The sequence below is a fragment of the Eucalyptus grandis genome, chromosome 1, assembly GCF_016545825.1.
Source record: "Eucalyptus grandis isolate ANBG69807.140 chromosome 1, ASM1654582v1, whole genome shotgun sequence".
Lineage (NCBI taxonomy): Eukaryota > Viridiplantae > Streptophyta > Magnoliopsida > Myrtales > Myrtaceae > Eucalyptus > Eucalyptus grandis.
In genome coordinates, this window is record NC_052612.1 from 28,157,689 (window position 1) to 28,177,538 (window position 19,850).

Genomic DNA, 19,850 nt, shown 5'->3' on the forward strand with positions numbered 1-19,850 from the left:
ACTTGAACTCCTTGTTATCATACTCACCATCATTATCGGACCTTAGATATTTAATCTTTAGGCTAGTCTCATTCTCCACATCATCTTTCCATATACTAAAAGTAGCAAACACATCAAATTTATTTTTCAGAAAATAAACCAACACATTTCTGATGGAGTCGTTAATGAATGTGACATAATAGCATGAACCTATAAGGAAATACACAGGGGTTGGTCTCCACACATCTATATGCATCAACTCTAATTTTCCTGCCTTTGGTTCTTTCCCAATCTTAAAAAAACTTACACGTTTCTACTAGCCCAAAACATAATCTTCACATAAACCAATATCTATGAACTTCAAATTAGGCAATTTTTCCGTAGATGCTAACAACTTCATCCCATTTTTGCTCATGTGCCCAAGACTATGGTGCCATAATGTGGAGTCAGCTTCCGACTCAGTAACTTCTACAGTTTCTCTATTGCTTTCAATTATGTACTGAGTTCCTAACTTTAATCCCCATGCTACAACCAAAACACCTTTAACTATTTTCCAAAAGCTACCCCCAAAAATAGTTTTGTATCTTGGAACGATCTAACATCTTGCAACTTCCATTGATATCCATTAGTGGACTATATGTAAACATCACCCTTTCCCATAATGTCCAAAGGCTTATCATCAGCAAGATAAACCTTTTTATATTTTCCAACAATAAAATTATGCATTAATTCTTTGCACAAAGTAGAGTGAAAAGACTCACCTAAGTCAAGAATCCAAGACTCAACTGGACTGCCAATACTCAAAATTAAAGCATCACTATCATGCATTTTCTTCCTCTTGATTTCGGTCCTAATACTAAAATTTCTTCTTTAGGGCTCTACAATCTCGTTTTAGATGCCTTTCTTTTCACAATTCTAGTAAATTATTTCTATATGAGATCTCGATTTACTTCTTCCTCTGGACTTTGATCGGATCTCGATTTACTTCTTCCTCTGGACTTTGATCTACCGCAGTATCAATTATGCTCTCGTGGATTACTTCTCCTTCTACCTTCAGTATTTAAGTAGCACCCAAAAATTCACCCGATTCTCTTCTGCGAATATCCTTGCTAAGAATCAAATCTCAAATTACTCGAAGTTTCAAATTTTTTTACTAGACAAATTGCTCGTTGTAGTTACAGTTGCACTCCAACTTTTAGATACAGAAGATAATAAAATTAAAGCCTTTACCTCATCATCGAATTTGATATCCACTTACCTCAATTGAGTTATGATCACATTGAATTCGTTGATGTGATCTATACACCCTCGTCCATCTTCAGATTAAAAAGAGGACGCATTAAATATACCTTATTTGATGCAAAAGGCTTCTCATACATGTTGGACAACGCTGCCACCAAATCCACTATTGTTGCCTTATTGGCAATGTTGAAAGCAACATTCCGTGCCAATGTGAGACGATTCAAACCAAGAGCTTGCTGATCTAACAATTCTAGAACTTCTTGCTTCATAGAATCCGGTTTCTCTCTAGACAGAAGCTGAGCAAATTCTTCTTATATAGCATATCATCAATCTGCATATTTCAGAAACCAAAGTCCTTGCCATTGAACCAATTGATCTTCACCTTCCCTTCATCCATATTCACTCCCACTATGAGTAGAGCACTTATTCAACTTATGAATACAATTTTTCTATAGTCTTCATTAATATTATTTTGAGAAATTTATTCTCTTCCCTTAACAACTACAATGATCTCCTAGAATATCTTTGCATGAAAATCAACTATGGAAGATATTTTGATTAATTACCAATCATCCTAAAGGCAAGATTCTTTGTAAAATTGAAGCACCTCATATTTGGATACCTTTATTTGATTGTATGCGCAACCAATCAATAGGAATTTTGATTAATTGACCTCAACAACTAGCTTATCTTCTCAACAATTGTCCAATGACTGGGTTGGAGATTGATTCTCTTAAAGATAGTCCAAGGAGAAAAAAGAAGATGGAGGAGCCTAAGAGAAAGAAAATAAAAAATCATAATTTCATACTTCGAGAGAGCTTCACACATTTTTCAATTGTATTCTGAGCGTTTCTTTTTTGTAATCTTTGATAAGTATTGGCAAAGTAATAAATTTGTGTAGGTGTGAGATAGTGAGCTTTATTGATTGAGCATAAGCAACATTTACTTTGAGGAGAAGTGCTTGAACGTAGGCAGCTCTTACATCTGTAATTTAATTTTTCATCGATTATCTAGTGGAATCTAACTAGTAGACTGTTAGCTGGGAAAGTAGACGTAAATTTTCACAAAGTCAAATCACTATAAACTCTGCGTGTTATGTTTTCTATCCTTAATCATATCCATTGCTAAAACTACTAGATATTAGAATCTGATCATATTCATATTTTGTTTTTCAGGATCACATCCACATCACTTTTGACAATTTTATTTCAGGTTTATTTCGTCAAATCATTTTTGAAATCACCCATTTACTCCTATCTTTGGCGATATTACTAGTCGCGTGACACTATTTATATTCTCCTCTAATCTACATGGTCAATATTCTTGAAATTGACGAAAGCAGAACTACCAGAACTACGTTTGGCATTTCGCAATCCACTCGATGTACACAATTCACCAAGGGACTCTCGCATTTCAATTGCATCCAATAATTAAATGTTGATACACGAGGACATGTTCATGCTTCTTTGATCAAACACATCATACATACATGCATCTTATTGTTCGAAACAACTTAATCCGGCTACTTAGCCACAAGAGCAACGACTGGAATCCTTCCAAGGAAGGTTGTACTGCTGTCTAAAGCCTCGTGGCATGCCATGATGACGAGCTCGCCTTATTGCCATGTATTAATTTAATTCTAAACGTTTTTGAAAATTTGTTAATTTAATCCTAAATTATTTGGATAATTTGTCAAAAATACTTTAAATTTGTCAACATATTTAAGATTAAACTGGTAAATCATTAAAAAATTATGACTAAATTAGTATAAGCAAAATGTTTAGGATCTAATTGCTAAATTTTTAAAGTTTTATAATTAAATTAGTACAATTGAAAGGTTTAAAACTGACTTAACCATCGTACAATTAATTTATGATTTTCTGGATAATTTTTCCGGTCAAACCATCAAAATAGCCTTATGGGATTTAGGGTTGAGGGGTTTGGGCGAAAGACCCAATCTGCTCAGTGATTGCGCCAATCCACCATGACTCATCTGTACTATCAATTGTAGAAGGGAAATGTAAGTTTGGTGGAGCAATGTCGCAGCCATGGAATTAGGACGCACAAAAGCCCAACGTGTGTCATAGCAAACAAAAGCGTGAAATCGGATCCGATATTTGGACAAATGACCGGTCGCACTATTTCGTAGTAAATTTCATCTTGTTGTAGGTACAAAATCGTACGAGAAAAGTGAAGAGCTTTCTTTTCTGTTCAGTACCGTGTTTTTTACGTGGCGATGACTTTAGGATGTTTATAGTGTGAAATTTTAGTGGCTTCCTCGAATGAACGTGCTCTGGTAGTTTCTCGCTGCGCCCATCTAGTGCAATGTTCAACCGACCCATTTCTTCCTTCGGACTGTCCGAATGCTTCCAACACCAACACATGCTTTATGTGGGGCCTCTAGTACTGTCCGACAATGCTTTAGAAGAAGTTAATTATTTATCCTTGGTTCTAAACCAAAAAATGTTCCAATGTCGAGCATGTGACAATTGAGAGTCGACTTGACTTTGATGTCCTTTCGAATATCAAAGAACTTAATAGTTTGTTTTTTTTTTCTTCCGGTAGTTAACTAGGAGGTAAAAGGATATTGTCTATTATTGGGTTATCTTCCTGTTACGATATGCTACCTTAAGTGTAGAAAGCATATTTGTTTTGTGTTATCATGTTCTTTTGATGGTGTTAAGTTATCTTAGATGGATAAATCACATCCATGAAAATCTCGATTATTTCTGAGGGCCATGTAAGACATGGGTCAAAACACCATAGCACCCGTCATGTTTCATTTCGTGTAGAAAGATTTTCTATTTTTGACTTTTCAATCAAAGGTATTCAATAGTAGAAGTGAGTATGGTTTTTGAGTAGAATCAAAAACTTGAAACTGAATTGATGGGAATTGGTCCAGTTTCAAGTTCTAGAATATGATGGTAGGTTTCAAATGATAAAAATTGGGGAACCTATTTTGACAGGTAAATTCTAGATTCCTAGGAAAACCGAGAACCGAAACTTTAAAACCTAAAACAAGTCTTTATGTTTTTCTTGTTCTATATCTTCGCGTAATCGTGTGGCATTCTATGGCATCCTATGACGAGTATGTAATATGAAATCACTAGTTTGAGTTTCTACTTTCGGCAAATTAAGGCCTATTTGTTTATTTCTGTTTATGTTCTCGGAACACAAATTTCTATTTTTTTTTGTTTTGGGGAACAAAAAAAGAACATAAATGCGTTTGTTTACACTTTTGTTCCCGGAAACAAAAAATCTATTCTTTTGTTCTCGGGAACAAATTTGGAACTAAACGAGAAGTATAAAAAACTTGTTTCTTGTTCCTGGGAACAATTCCGATAAACACTTATTTCTTCTTCTTCTTTTTCCTTTCCTTCTTCTTCGTTCCTTCTTCTTCCTTTTGGCCAGTCTACGGCCTCGGCCATGGCCGTCGAGGGCCGGCGACCTCACCGAAGCATCACCAGCCCCCGGCGAGGTCGAGCTCGCCTAGTCATTGGCGGGGCTAGCGGTGGCCCGATGAGGCCGAGCCTTGTCGGTGGTTGGGTGAGCTCAGCCTTGCTAGATTTGGGCGAGCCCAACCAAGGCGAGGCCGAGCCTCGCCGATGGTCGGTGAGGTCGCCAACCAAAAGGAAGAAAGAAGGAAAAAAAAAAAAAAAGAAATAAAAATATTGAAAAATTAAAATAAACAAATATACAATTTTACCAAACACATTTATGCTCCTAGAAGAGAATTTTTTGCAGTTACCAAGCGCATTTTTATACTAAAAAATTGTTCCCTAGAACAATATATATATATATATATGTTCAAAGATTGTTTCCCGGAACATAAACGTTACCAAGCGCGCCCTTATATGACTAAGGTTTTCACTTTGTTAATATTTTTATATTTTTGTGTGTCAAGATATGAATTGTAATTAGTGAATTGTAACAAATGATAATCAATAGAGGTGATGATTCACTATAATCATTCTATCAAGAATGTAGGTGGAACTTAGGTTGACCATAAAATTTATGACAAGGTAGATTCCAAGTTCTCGAATATGCAAAGTTGCAAGTTCCAAGTGAGACCTATTCCAACAAGTAAGTTCTGGGTTCTAGGTAGAAACTAAAACCGCTCACCCCTATATTATATAGGCCATCACACGTCAAATAACTTTATGTTCTCGATCTAGCCAATGGCAAGTGATTTTACATTGGGGTTAGTAGATTAGCAAGTGTCTTTATGTGGCCCAAATCCTATGGAGAAAGTGTTTAATTCATTGGTGGCCAATCCGAGGAGGCATTCTTTGCATGAATGCATCCAATTATAGATAAAAGTTTTCAGAATTCAAAATGGAAGGGGTTTTGGAATGCAAATCATATGAATAATGAAATTGATTGGTCACATCACGTCAATTCACTATACCTTAATCTTAATAAATTATAAGGATAAAATTTTCAAGCTCTAATGTTACTTAAGGAGCAAGGTCCTAATGGCTGTATCCTCGGACTAATCACTTCTAATGGAAAACTCAATCTTCGAAAGAAATGCCATAATCATTCTCCTTCGTTGTGCATCCGTAACTGTCGGTCGACTGGAGATGGAGAAGTTGCGAAGATAAGTGTGCTCCTGTTGCGCTGTTGCGCTGTCCTGAAGGAAATTTTTGTGAAAGCCCAAGTAATAAGCCCAAGTGATCGATCACTAGCCTTTAGCCCACTCGCCTCTTTAAGGGCCTAGAAGCTGGTGGAAAAACAGGCCTGGTCCATTTGGAAAGCCAGCGATCATAGTGTCAAACCTTTGCTAACCTTGACTCTATGGTTCCCTTCCTCCTCCTCCTCCTCCTCCTCCTCCTCCTCTCTCTCTCTCTCTCTCTGGGTAAAATGAATGATTTAAAAAGAATTTGCCCATATATAATCACTCTCTACCGCTTGTGTCTATCTCCCGTCAAGTATGCTCCCCAGACATAGACTACGTACAAGGGAGTACTTTTGGAAAGATAGAATATAACCGCGTGAACATAAATGTTCAAAAATGAACTCCCGAGGGATCGACCCACTATTCAAAATTCTTCCCATCATTGAAGTCAGAGTGTAGGACTGATTGAATGAGAAAAACAAAAGAGTATTTTTATTTGAAATAATTTATATCAAAATATTTTTGTGAACGATGAAAATATTTTTCATTAATTCATCTTTATAAATGATTTAAGTGAAATACCATTTGCAGGCAAAAGCCCTCTCTTGTCTAACCCTCACCGAGGCCCCAATTAAAGGTGGGGGACGGCAGCATGGCGGCGACGCTCTACCCCCAAACTCTCAAACACTCGCCCCACAGCCCATTCTCAATTTCTTACTTAGGTTGTTTTTCTTCCTTTTCTTTAAAAATGAATGGCTACTTTGCTTCTCTCTCTTCTTTTTTTTTTTTTTTTTTTTTTTCTCTCTCTCTCTCTTGGTTTTCTTTTTTTCTTTTTCCTGACATAGCAGCACGTCAGCTGTATATGTTTAAAAAAAAAAAACAGTTTATCGAATGTCACATTGCATTTTGGACATGCGTAGTCAGCAAAATTAGCAAAGCGGTCGTCTGAAGGCCTTCTTGGACTGAATTTGTAGCGTTTAATATTTGATTGCACATTTCCAAATATTAAGAACTTGATTACATAAACGACAAAACGATTGGGAATGCAAGTGCAATTCCCTTCCCCCGATGAGTAACTTATTTTGGTCCCTATCTTAGTCATCAATGGGATACATGACGCTGTTGATGTTCTCTAATCTTCATGGTAAATATTCATGAAATTGATGAAAGCAGAACTACACTTACCAAGGAACACATGGATTTCAATTGCATCCAATTACTAAATGTCGTGATATATGAGGAGTTGTTCAAGCTCCTTTGATCAAACATATAATACGTACACGCATTTTATGGTTCCAAACAACTTAAATCCGGCTACTTAGCTGCATAAGCAACGACCGAAATCCTTCCAAGAAAGGTTATGCTGCCGTCTGAAGTCTCGTGGCATGCCATGATGATGAGCTCATCTAATCGCCTGGTGCTAGGATTCTAATTTCGACTTTTAATTAGGCACAAAAGTTCCAATATAGCCAAATCCCATTATAAAAAAGGTGCCTGCCTGAAGCAACAGATAAATGAAGAAATGATCTTTCCCGTATAGCAGGTCGTAGATGGCACAATAGAGCAAGAAAGTTCCCATCATCAGCTCTAAGACATGGACCCTGTTTGCTCAAGACATAGGAAAAATAATGCCAGGTTAGGGTTTTAACAAAGGCCAACGTCAAGCTAATCATCATGTAATAAATTAAATCCACCATATATAGAATGATACAAAATGATCGTCTATACCTTTCTCCAATTCGAAAACGGGGTCGCTTCCATAGTTTGGCATTTTTCTTTTGCTTCATGGTGTTCCCAAGCTTTTCAGTCACAACCCATTCGTTGACCCGGTTGGCTTCAAGCAATCCTATTATTGCAGCCTTGGTTCGATGGAGAGACATCACATTCTCGAACAAGATCCAGAACACAACTAGATGCAACGACCTGCCTTCATAAACTGAACCGTCTTAGTCGAGATTACTGATGCCTCTTTAGTCTATCTGAACAAACAGTATTCGAAGAAAGCGGAAAAATGTCTTTCTTTACGACAAGCATTGAAGATGTAAACCAAGCGAATTTCGAGTGTTCACGAACAAACTGTTTTTGGGTTTCATGAAAGACATGCTAATAAACGTGAAGACGTGTTAAAATCAAAGATGCGTTGGTGACTTCACCTGGGTGTGCAAACTGCATTTAGAAGAGTGATGGTGGCGGGAATGTATATAGCGACGGGCTTCGTGAGGCGGATGTGATTGGGGACCAAGACGCTCACTGGAATGACGATGCAGTAGAAGAAGAAAGTCACCTAATGCGCCACGATCTTTCGGACGAAGAAGAACGCGTATAGGACATGAAATCTCTTCCACACAGACACCCGCTGCGTGAGAAATCATAGGAAACCACACAAAAAAGTGATCATGTTCTTGACATGAACGTAGATGTAACTCGAAGATTAGACGAGCATGAGGACAACTCACCTCGCACATGATGATCTCTTTGGTCATTTTCCGGAAAAGATTAGCCGGTCAACACGACCACCGATGTTGCTGAAATCTGTATGCTTTGAAGGTACTTGGGAGTTCATTTTTTACTTGTCATGATAAATAAATAAAATTCTTTTGTAAACTGACTCTCTGTTGCTAATGACATTGATATAATCCATTATGGTGCAAAACTTCCATCATGGTATAGACTTTAGAGGATCCGTGAATTGTGATTGAATCCTCTCAAAGACTAAAGCTGTTTTGGGCTTTTAACCTTCAAAAGGCTAGCATTTGCATAATGGGCCTTTAAAAAAATTTGCCAAACACCACAAACTTAGCGAAAGGGCTTTGAACGCCCAAAGATCTTTGAAAATGTCATTCCCAAACACAGCCTAAGTCATGAGAATTTTTATCTATTTTGGTAATTCAAAGACCGCAACCGCCTTTTCGATTACTTGCTCAAACATGGAAAATGAAAAAAGCTCCATGAATTATAGGAAGATTTTGTAAACTTACAGTTAAATCTCCCACAAAGACAAACTTCCAACCTTTGAGGCTAGCTCGAACAGCAAGATCCATATCTTCCACCGTTGTCCGGTCTTTCCACCCGCCCGCATCATGAATAGCTCGAATCCGCCAAACTTCGGCTGTCCCTAGGAGGATATTGTTAGAAAACAGAGTGGAAGCGAGAAGAATATCGAGAATAGAGAGAAATGTATTCTATGCACTTCATTGATTATTTCAGTGTACAAAGAGAATTAAATAATACAGAGGATGTTTAATAAAAGGAAAGTATATCAGATCTAGTCCTAAATTGATACAAAAATAATAAATTAATAATCAATTACAATCTGGAAAATATATCCATCATTATCTGGTGGATCTTCGGCATATCTTCCAACACTCCCCTTCAAGCTGGTGGCTTGTATATGTCTAAGACACCTAGCTCGCTTAGGAGATATGCATGTTGCCGTTGACATAAAGGCTTGGTGAATATATCCACAGGCTGTTCGGTAGTCCCGATTCATCTTGTTTTGATTATCCCTTCTTAAATCTTCTCTCGAGTAAAGTGACAATCAACATCTATGTGTTTTGTTCTTTCATGTACTATTGGATTTGCCGCAAGTCTAAGTGCGGAATCATTATCACAGAATAGTAAGGTCGGTCCCTTGACTTGTACTCCGAGATCCAAAAGTAAGTCTTGTAACTAAACTACTTCACACACGGTCTTGGCCATGGATCGATACTCAACTTCAGCTGATGATAGAGAGACAGTGGACTGTTTCTTTATCTTTCATGAAAGTAGCAATTCCCCAAGTTTGATGCAGAAACCAGTGATAGATATTTGACTCATAGGACAAGTCGCATAATCAGCATTACAGTAAGCCGTCATTTCCATGTTGCAATCACGAGAAAGAAGAATCCCAAGTCCTGGGCATTTCTTAAGATATTTCACAACTTTCAATGTAGCATTCATATGAGACTATTTTGGATTATGCATGAATTGACTCAATGTCTGGACCGCATAACATATATCTAGTCTAGTCATAGTGAGATAGATGAGTTTCCCAACTAGTCTTTGATAGCTTGATGGATCTTTGAGCAACAAGTCATTCTCTGTAGATTGTAGACTCGCATCATAATCAGCAATGGTCAACTTGACATTCTGCTTAATAGGAATAACTGCTGGTTTGCATCCTGATAGACCTGCTTCAGATATAATTTTTAACACAAATTTCCGTTGGCTAAGTGAGATCCCTTGCTTTGAACGAGCTATCTCAATTCCAAGGAAGTATTTGGGTGGTCCCAAATATTTAATATAGAAGGTGGAATGCAAATATTTCTTGAGACTTGTCATAGCAGATTCATCATTTCCCATAATAAGTATGTCATCGACATATATCATCAAGTAGATAGATGACATACCTTTTGTCCACATGAATAAGACATAATCATGTATGATCCTGCTCCCATAAGTGCATCCGTAAACTTGGCATACCACTGTTGAGAAGCCTGCTTGAGACCATATAAGGATTTGCGGATACGACATACTCTAGCCTCCTTCTGTCTCCGTAATCCCGGTGGAATGTCCATATAAATTTCCTCGTCCAAGTCACCATGGAGGAAGGCGTTGTGGATATCCATTTAGTGCAATGACCAATCATGAAATGCAGCAATTACCAAGAAAGTGTGAACTATAACATCTTTCGCTACAGGAGAGAAAGTTTCATGGTAATTGAAACATTCTCGTTGAGTGAAGCCTTTGGCTACCAACCGAGCCTTATATCTTTCTACAAAGCCATCGGCTTTATATTTAATCTTGTAGACCTACTTGCAGCCTATCGGTTTTTGATGAGGTGGTAAAGGAACAATGTCCCATGTATGATTTTCCATTAATGCATGCAATTCTATCTCCATAGCTTTTTGCCATCGTGGATCATTTATTGCCTCACTATAATTTGACGGCTCTGTTTCCTCAGACATACAACTGATGCAACACATATGATCTGATGATAACTGATGAAAAGAGACATGAGGAGATAGATTAACAAGTAACTTGAAAATTTGAAGCAGCACAAACATAGTCCTTTGTCCATGTGGGTGGATGCATACCACGTTTAGAGCACCGTGGTGGATTATTCTGTGGTGTTGGCTGTGAAGAAATTTGTGATTCCTTATTTGATGCTGGAGATGCTGTTGTTGGTGAAGAATTATGCTCCTCCTCATTAAGTGTATCTGAAGTATCCACAGCTACTGTTGGAGAGGAAACTGTACCTTGTGGCAGATATGATGGAGGTGCAATGATGTATGATTTTCCAGGAGATAGGTCTTCTTCAAATAAAAAACGATGAGTATCCATGCCCCTATTAGACTCATCATGTAAAGATAAATTTTCACAAAAAGGAAATATATTCTCATGGAAAACATCATCCCTACTGACAAAGAAATCCCCAGTGGACGGATCGAAAACCCGATATTCCTTTGTGAGACTCAAATATCCCATAAATATGCATTGTCTAGCTCGTGGACTCAACTTATCCCGTGGTCCCACTGTAGTCACATAGCACAAACAACCAAAAACTCTCAAGTGTTGAAGTTCTGGTTTCTTTCTATATAGCATCTCAAAAAGTGTCTTCTTGTTGAGAACACAACTTGGCATTCGATCTATCAGGTAAGCTGCAGTGACCACACAATTTCCCCAAAAAGTCTCGGGAATGGAAGCCTGGAATTTAAGAGCACGAGCTACCTCTAAGAGATGACGATTTTTACTCTCGACAATACCATTTTGCTATGGGGTGTAGGTGCAAGAACTCTCACGAGATTTGCTATTGTCAAAAGGTACACGAGCTTGTTTTGCTAGAGGACAAATTGAACATTGAGGATAAGGAAAAGTAGTAGAATGACTCAGTCTTTGATGATTAAGAAAAAGTTTATCATTGGTAGTATTGTTACACAATGATTGTTTATTCAATTCAATACAAGATGAACTAAAATTACTAGAAAAACTAGTCCAAAAATATAGCCCTTACCAAATTCTATCCAAGCCCATCAGTTTGCCAGTTCAAAAGGGCCTGAAACAGACAATGATCATGATTGAATAGGACACGACATGAATTTTTTTCACAAGCCCGAGAAACTGATATGAGATTGAAATGGAATTCTAGGATATAAAACACATTCTGGAGTGTGATAAGAGAACTAAGAATTACTGTGCCAATCATCGTGACATGGGTAGCATTCCCATTTGGAAGTTGGACTAAGATAGGAAAATCTAATTTTTTTTTGATTTCGAAAAGAAACTTTCATCGCAGATAATGTGGTCACTAGCACCTGAATCAATTATCCAAGCAGTCTTCGAAATTGTATTCAACAAACACTAAGAAGTACCTGTAAAACTTCCGATGCTGTCAAAAACATCCAACTTCTTAAGAGCCTGCATAATCTATTGATACTTATCATGAGTAATTGACTGATTTGATCTATCAATATGCTGCCCTGTCACCTATAAAGCTGTCGGAAAATCCCTCTTTCCTTTCTCTCCAGGTTTACCATGCAGTTTCTAGCAATTATCTATTGTATGATGTGGACGTTTGCAATAATCACAGTATAACTTACATTTTCCTTTAAAATTTTGCCCATTGTTCTTTGATGATGTGGCAAAATTTGATCCGTTGGATGGTTTAAAAACCGAAGCCATCGCGGCCTCATTTGGGCCGTTGGATGCATGCACGGAAAAGGAGCGCTGTGGGCCGTTGGATCCATGTGCAGAAAAGAAGCGATGTGGGCTGTCTGATCCCGTTGGAGAGATTCCGCGTGGGCCGTTGGATCGAGTGAACAGATTGAGCCCCCGTGAACCATTAAATCGCATCATCAAATCTTGACCGTGTCGTTCCTTTCTTGAAGGATTTAGGGTTTGCTCTTGCAAACTGGATTTGCGGCGTCCATCCTCCTTCGTGTTCTTTGGTCATGGCTTCTCCGTGACTCGCATGAGTTGCGAGCACCATCCCATCACCGGATTTGTGCAAATCGGAGCCAATAAGACACTGGCTTTCTTCTTGGATGGCGAGCTGTTAAATCCGACCAAGAGTTGGCATGGGTTCCATCGCCAAAATTTGAGATCGAAAGTTTTGGTAAGACTCGTTCAAGATCAACAAGAATTTGGTGACTTTTTCCCTCTCTCGTATGGCACGGTACTGCTGCAAGGTAAGATTTGGGCCCTCTAATTTCTCCTCGACTGCCTCCAATTCATTCCATAAAGTGGAGAGTTTGTTGTAGACCACGGCGATGCTCATGTTACCCTGTTTTAGATCCGAGAGTTGTTGGGTCAAGGAAATTTTTTTAACCCTATCTAATTTTCCATACATTTCCTTGATATTTTCCCACATTTTTCTCGAATCTTTCATCGGTGGGAGTTCGGCAGCGACTTCGGAGGTAATGCAATTGCCAATTCATGTTCAAACTAACTGATTGCATTTCCTCCATAGTCGCGCCATTCGTTCATCTAACGGAATCGGTAACGTGCCGTCAATGAAAACTTCTTTGTCCTTCGTGACCAATGCTCACCGAAACTCCACCGACTAGCTGGAATAGTTGTCGAGGCCCAACAGTTGTTGGCTGATGAGCTGTAGCTCCGGTTCGTCGCCCGTCGCCGTGTAAAGCGGATCACCAGGCTCCGGTTGACCGCTGGCGGCAACAAACAAGTACGGCAAGAAACCGGGTTGGGAAACCGGGTAGGGATTTAGTCCCGGACCCGAAATACCCAGTTCAAATGAATAACCCGCATTCGTTGGATTTGGCCCAGTGGTTGGGCTTGCCCCAAAAGCGGTTGGTGGGCCTCCACTGGGCTGAATTGGTTCTCCGAGGCCTTAACCCATCGACCATGGATTTGTCTGTGTGGGCCCATAGATCCATGGGCCGAATGGCATTTGAACAGGCAGCCACTGGATGGATTGCCCTGAAGCATGCTGGGCTGCGATCGGTTGTCCGAAGTGGCCTGGCCCACGATGGGCTATCCCTGGTTCGGTTGGGCTTGGTTTCTTTGCTCCTCGTTCATCTGTTCTTGCTGCATAGTTGACTCTTCTGGGGCTTTTCCTCTAGAAATTGATGAATCTTCCTTAACCATGGTGTCGGTAAGAAAGAAAAAAAAAACGGTAAGAATTTTTTTTTTTTTTTTTTTTTTTTTATTTTGAAGTGCTTAGATACTGATTCCTACATCGGAGTGCTAATCTTGTTGTGCAAGTTTAGTGTTCCTACAGCAACAAAGACAAGAAACGTCCGGAAGGCAATCAAGAAGTGCGGAAGTCAGAAGAAGAAGGAACCTCGCTCTGATACCATGTTAGAAAACAGAGTGGAAGCGAGAAGAATATCAAGAATAGAGAGAAATGTATTATGTGCACTTCATTGATTGTTTCAATCTACAAAGAGAATTAAATAATATAGAGGATGTTTAATAAAAGGAAAGTATATCAGATCTAATCCTAGATTGATACAAAAATAATCAATTAATAATCAATTACAATCTGGAAAATATATCCATCATAGTCTGGTGGATCTTCGGCATATCTTCCAACAGATATGATTGGGAGAAAACTTTGAACTGAATCTCATTAACACATGGGGAATCATTCAATAGAGGACCTAAAATTTCAGTTTATCCTTACCATAGAATCCAACGAAAGAATAAGTCGAGGATCCAACCTCTTGCTCGACGCAGAAGTGATAATCGAGGGACATCTCCTGAAGTCGAGTCATCAGACATTCATCCGCATTCGCTGCATGCAATAAGCTTCCATTGTTAGGAGATGAATCAGATGACCTATATACAGACTTTTTTTTTAGGAGAAATAATCGCAATTAGTGTGAAATTAGCATAATAATTGATCAAGAAATTATTTGCCATAAAGAAATAGGTCTTTTGGAGAATGAGTAGAGGGAACACAATTTATGCTCGGTCTCACCAAATTTCCATCAGGCTTGGACCAGACCTAGCTCTGGGTTATCGAGCAAATAGGGGAACGTTCTCCAGAGGAAATCCTTGTCAGGTTGGAAGTCGGCATCAAAGATCGCCACAAAGTCACAGTCCTCGACGTATTGCTTGCGGCGTCCTTCTCAAAGAGCCCCGGCTTTGTACCCATTTCGGTTGTTCCTAGTTTCGTACTTCACATTCACCCCCTTCTCTATCCATTTATAACACTCTAGCTCCACCAATTCCTGCAAGAACGAGGGCGATATTGTCATTAAGATTTCTCTTTTTAAATTTATCTGAGGCTTTGATTCGAGAGGAATCTATACCCTTAAGCTCTCATTGGTAGAATCATCAAGAACGTGAACAACCAAACGGTCGGATGGCCATGAAAGGCCACATGCAGCGCCTATGGAAAGTTTGTAAACCTGCATAACCATTTATTAAAATCTTGAGATTCTGCATATCAATCGCGTATCGGTTCGTTTTTTAGGAATCTGTTTCTGACAGCTGTGAATGAGGCGAGCTCAACAGATCAGACCACGTCTAGTCACCACCACACATTCAAGTAGGGATCCTTGGGAAATCGACTCCAAACTGGAGAAATCAAGAAAAAAGATGAGCTAAGACCTACTAGGGCTTTGGCTCGGATGGGGCACGACGGCAGGTCATTTGTTGCGATTCAAGCATAATGGATAGTAGTCTCTCACTCCCACTCCCCACTTTCGCTTGAACTTTCACTCACAACTCCATCTCTCTCCAAATTTCCCTCTTCTCTCTGTTTTTTCTCTCCCTCTCAGCCTCCTCCTTAGTCAAGCTCCCTCTCTCACTTTTAAGGACTGGCGGTGGCACGGCCAGCGGCAAGTACGCATGGCGTTTACCACTGGCAGCCTACCGTGGCCGGCCCTAACCTTAGGATCACGGCTGCCCTGCTTTCTGCTTGCATACGTCCTTGTTGTTACAGAGATGCATGAGCGGCGTGAGGAAGGCAAGAGGAAGAGAGAGGCGCACGAGCTAAGCCGGGAAAAAGGGAAAATGGGCTAGCCTGACGGGAAAAGAAGAGGGAAAAGAATAGATGCTGGGCGACCTAAATCCGACTTAGTCCTACTTCCCCCTTTCATTTCTGTTTTTCTTTAAAAACTAATTAATGATAATTTTTTAAAATTTTAAATTTCTAAACTTATTTTTATAATTTTATAATTTAAAAGATTTTAATTAGTGCTATCATTATTAATGCAAATGCTTCTAAAATTTATATGCTACGCAATTTAGTAAAAATTATTTTTGTTTAGAAGTTAAAAATTAATTCCTAATTTTTTTATATGCCAACAAGAGAGAAATAGGGAAGGCCGTATGTGTCTATATACACAAAAAAAGAAATTTTTTTGGTAATTTAAATTATTTCATAAATTTCAAGATTAAAAACCAAATTAGAAATGTGCTTAAATGTTTGTGGTTTTTTTTTTTTTTAATGGACATCCCATTGACAAATTGAAATTTTCGCGATTTTGCCTATTACAAAACGATATGACATCATGTTGTCCCAACAAAACCATAGGGATGGGCTTTTTCGGTAAAAGCATGATGATTCGAAAGGTAAATGTGGGCAAGTTGGTCGACTTGTGTCCGTCGTCCTGTTTAATGCGATCGTACGAGAGTTAAGAGATGCTATAATCTTAAATTAGAAGCCGGTGGGGATCCGACACCTCCTACAGAAAAGCTTGCGGGGTGCCAATTCCCCTTCCAAACAGCCTTCTTCCCCAAATCATTCAAGTTCGGACACCCCAATTTTTACTTTTCCTTATCTCCCCACTGAAGTGGCCATCTCCAATGTCACGGCCAAATCGCATCTCTTGAGGCTTGAGCACCTCGAAACCGAACGGCCAGTACCGCAAGCCTCCATTCCCAGGCAAGCGGTCTCGTTTTCTTGAGCCCACTCGTGTTTTGCAGACTTCCTTTGATCGGTTTCTTATCTTGCCCATCTCGTTGTTTTCTCGTTGTTTTCTCGTTGTCGGCTCCGAGAAGACGAGGAGCGGACCCAAGACAAAGTCTTTGCCACCAAGCAAACTACCGCGGGCAAGGAAGATGAAGGATGAGTCCCATATTGTGGGTCGCGAAGATTGTGTGAACAAACTCTTGCTGCAGTTGATCGATGAAGGAGACGGCTGTGCCAACCTGACAGTGATTTCGGTGTTCGGCGAGGGAGCCATCGGCAAAACAGCTCTAGTGAGGAGCGTCTGCAACCGAGCAGAAGTTAAGAATCATTTCGACTGCTGTGCTTGGGTCCGGGTTGGGCCGAAGCCGAACCTGGTTCATCTCATGGTCGACTTGCTCAAGCAGCTGAGAGTCCCAAAATTGCGAGACGTGGATAGTATGGACAAGGAAAAGCTGTCCGAAGAGCTCCTAGGAGTACTGATGGGGTGCTGTTATCTGATAGTCCTGGATGACTTGTGCGATCTCCATCTCATGGACGAGCTCATGATGGTGCTTGCAGACTTGAGGAACGGGAGCAGGGTAATCGTCACGACTCGTAGCCCGGACATACCCTCTTCCATTGATCCGTGGTATTCCAGGCCTCTCAAGTTGAGCCCCCTCGACTGAGAACAGAGCGAGAAGTTATTGGAAAAATGCAGCCCAGCTTTCGATATGGCCAATCCGCCCAGGAATCTCCTCCCTCTCAAAGAGACGATTCTCAGCAAATCAAACGGTTCTCCCTCAAAGATCCTTCTGCTCGGAGGACTCTTATCTACCACCACGTTGGATGGACGCACCAAGCTTGCCAATGGGCTTCCCCATCGTCCCACACTCCAAGATGTTGTGCATTTGGGTGTTAATGACCTTCCAGAAGGGTTAAAGCAATGTGCTCTGTACCTGACTCTGTTCCCTAAGGAATCTGAGATTCCCACAAGGAGGCTCTTCAGACTTTGGTCAGCTGAAAATCTCGTATCTTCAGCGTTGGAGAACGGGGCAGAGGAATGTTTCGAGATACTAGAGTCTAGACACATGGTCGAAGTGGCTCGACAGAAAAGGGACGGGGAGTGCCCGATCGTGCCGCTTGCCTGGATCATTGTACGATGTCTTTTATCAGATGGCTGAGAATGAAAGATTCCTCAAGATCTATGACTGTTCAATTCATGATAAAAAGAAGTTCAATGCCCTGCATATCGCCATACATAGGGATATTTATGGAGGAGGAGAAGCAAATGCGCAAGTAAATGTGCCGGAAGCAGGACAAGAGCACTCCGAAACAAATGCACAAGTAGAGATCACTCCCACCGAACCACATCGAAGAATGTCCACCAGCGACAATTCTATGCCGTGTGGCATCCAACAACTCTGTTCCTATGTGTCATTCAACACCATGAAGCTAGGAACAAGGGCCGGAGAGATAGCGGTGTTACTTAAACCGCTGGCGTCGAAGAGGGACTCGAGTTTGCTGTGGATACTTGATCTTGAGGGTGTCTACAAGCCTTCGTTTCCGGAGGAGCTTGGCAATATATTGCCAAACCTGAAGTACTTGGGGCTGAGACGGACTCTTCTTGAAAGGCTTCCGAAGTCAGTGGGGATTTTGTCACGCCTGGAAACTTTGGATATGAAGTACACTAACATCTCCGATCTGCCGGATTCAATCTGGGAGGCAGAGAATCTGCGACACCTATACATGACCGAGGTGGTCTTGAATGTCGCCATTGGTCATCAATTGGAATCCAAGAAATCATTAAATTGCAACATCCAAACCATTTGGGGCTTAGTCACACATGTTAATAGTCCTATGTTGAAAGTGCTGCACAAGTTGACAGGCCTAAGGAAGCTGGCTCTAACGTGGAGGGGCCCTGCAGCGTCGGCAGCAACTGATAATATTTTGAATCATTTTTTGAATCTGAAGAAGCTTAGATCCCTCAGATTGCGATTGGAGCATCCATCTGGTGAAATGGGTGACATGAGCAGGCTCAAGTCTCTTTCCAACTTGTACTTGAACGGATATATGGGCATCCGAAGCTTGTTGGAGTCGCACATTCCTCCGAATCTAAAAGTACTAACCTTGTCTAGGTCGAGACTAAAAGAGGATCCGATGGGAGTCCTGGGAAAGCTGAAATGTTTGATCACTCTCCAATTATTTGCCAGGTCATATGATGGCTTGACATTGAGCGTCTCAAAAGGAACATTTCCAAGCCTCCGTGCCTTGAAATTGTGGAAGCTGGAGGGCCTGAACAAGTGGACTATACAGGCAAATGCAATGACGTGCCTTGTAGACTTGGAAATTAAGGACTGCAAGCAGCTGAGGACGATCGACGGACTGGAGCAAATCAAAACCTTGGAAGTAATCACATTGGTTAGAGTGCCAGATGAACTCGAGCAAAGTGTCAGAGATATGCAGCCAAATGGGCCAATTATAGCGAAGGTATTAGTCATTGAGTTTGATACATGCTAGTAACAAATAGGCATGTGTGTGTCGGGTTTAACCTCATAGAACATAGCTAAGCTTTTATAGTGTTAGTGTCGTGGTTTTTTATGAATATAAGTTTGTGTTCTTGATCATGAACAGAATGAGAACAAAAAGGAGCATTCAGCTGAAGAAGACGGCAAATGAGGAAAGACCAAGATGGCTTATAGTAAATGACTTTGAATCCCGTCTCAAGAAAGATGATGAAGATAATATTGATTATTGTGAATAAGACGATTATGATCATCAGTGATATAATATTAGAAATTCTTAAAATATTCTAAAGGATATTTTCCCATGTTAAAGAAAATTATGATTGCATGTATATCTCCTTTTGACTGTTTATATTTTGATTCTTGTGTACTCTTTTCAACATCTATTGAAATATTCAGAACTTTCACAATTTCTATTTTCTGCATATTTATTTCTTTATCTATGACAATGAAGAAGAAGAGGAGGAGGTGGAAGGGATATGTCTTTATGGGAAGCATGACGAATATTTTGTGGGAATAATTAAAGTTAGGATTCACATGAAGAATAGGAGGAAGGAAAGAAAATTCTAGTTTTCCCCATCTTGTTTGGGTGTGCGTTGGGAGGAATGTAGATCGTAGAGCTAAATAAAAATTCATTTAATTAACAAAG

General features: G+C 39.9%; 2 protein-coding genes and 1 pseudogene across 2 annotated transcripts; 2 read left to right on the top strand and 1 right to left on the bottom strand.

Moving 5' to 3' along the window:
* Positions 1-7,280: 7,280 nt before the first annotated feature.
* LOC104456293 lies at positions 7,281-16,746 on the bottom strand (annotated as a pseudogene).
* A 103-nt stretch (positions 16,747-16,849) lies between these two features.
* LOC120296310 (putative disease resistance RPP13-like protein 3) lies at positions 16,850-17,365 on the top strand. Its single transcript, XM_039318138.1, has one exon. It carries the CDS (start codon positions 16,850-16,852, stop codon positions 17,363-17,365), a length of 516 nt encoding a protein of 171 aa, XP_039174072.1.
* Positions 17,366-17,410: 45 nt separating this feature from the next.
* On the top strand, positions 17,411-19,355 carry LOC104439527 (disease resistance protein RPM1). The gene is made up of 3 exons (XM_039318142.1): positions 17,411-17,707; positions 17,853-19,166; positions 19,311-19,355. Exons 1-3 carry the CDS (start codon positions 17,411-17,413, stop codon positions 19,353-19,355), a joined length of 1,656 nt encoding a protein of 551 aa, XP_039174076.1.
* The last annotated feature ends 495 nt before the right edge of the window (positions 19,356-19,850 follow it).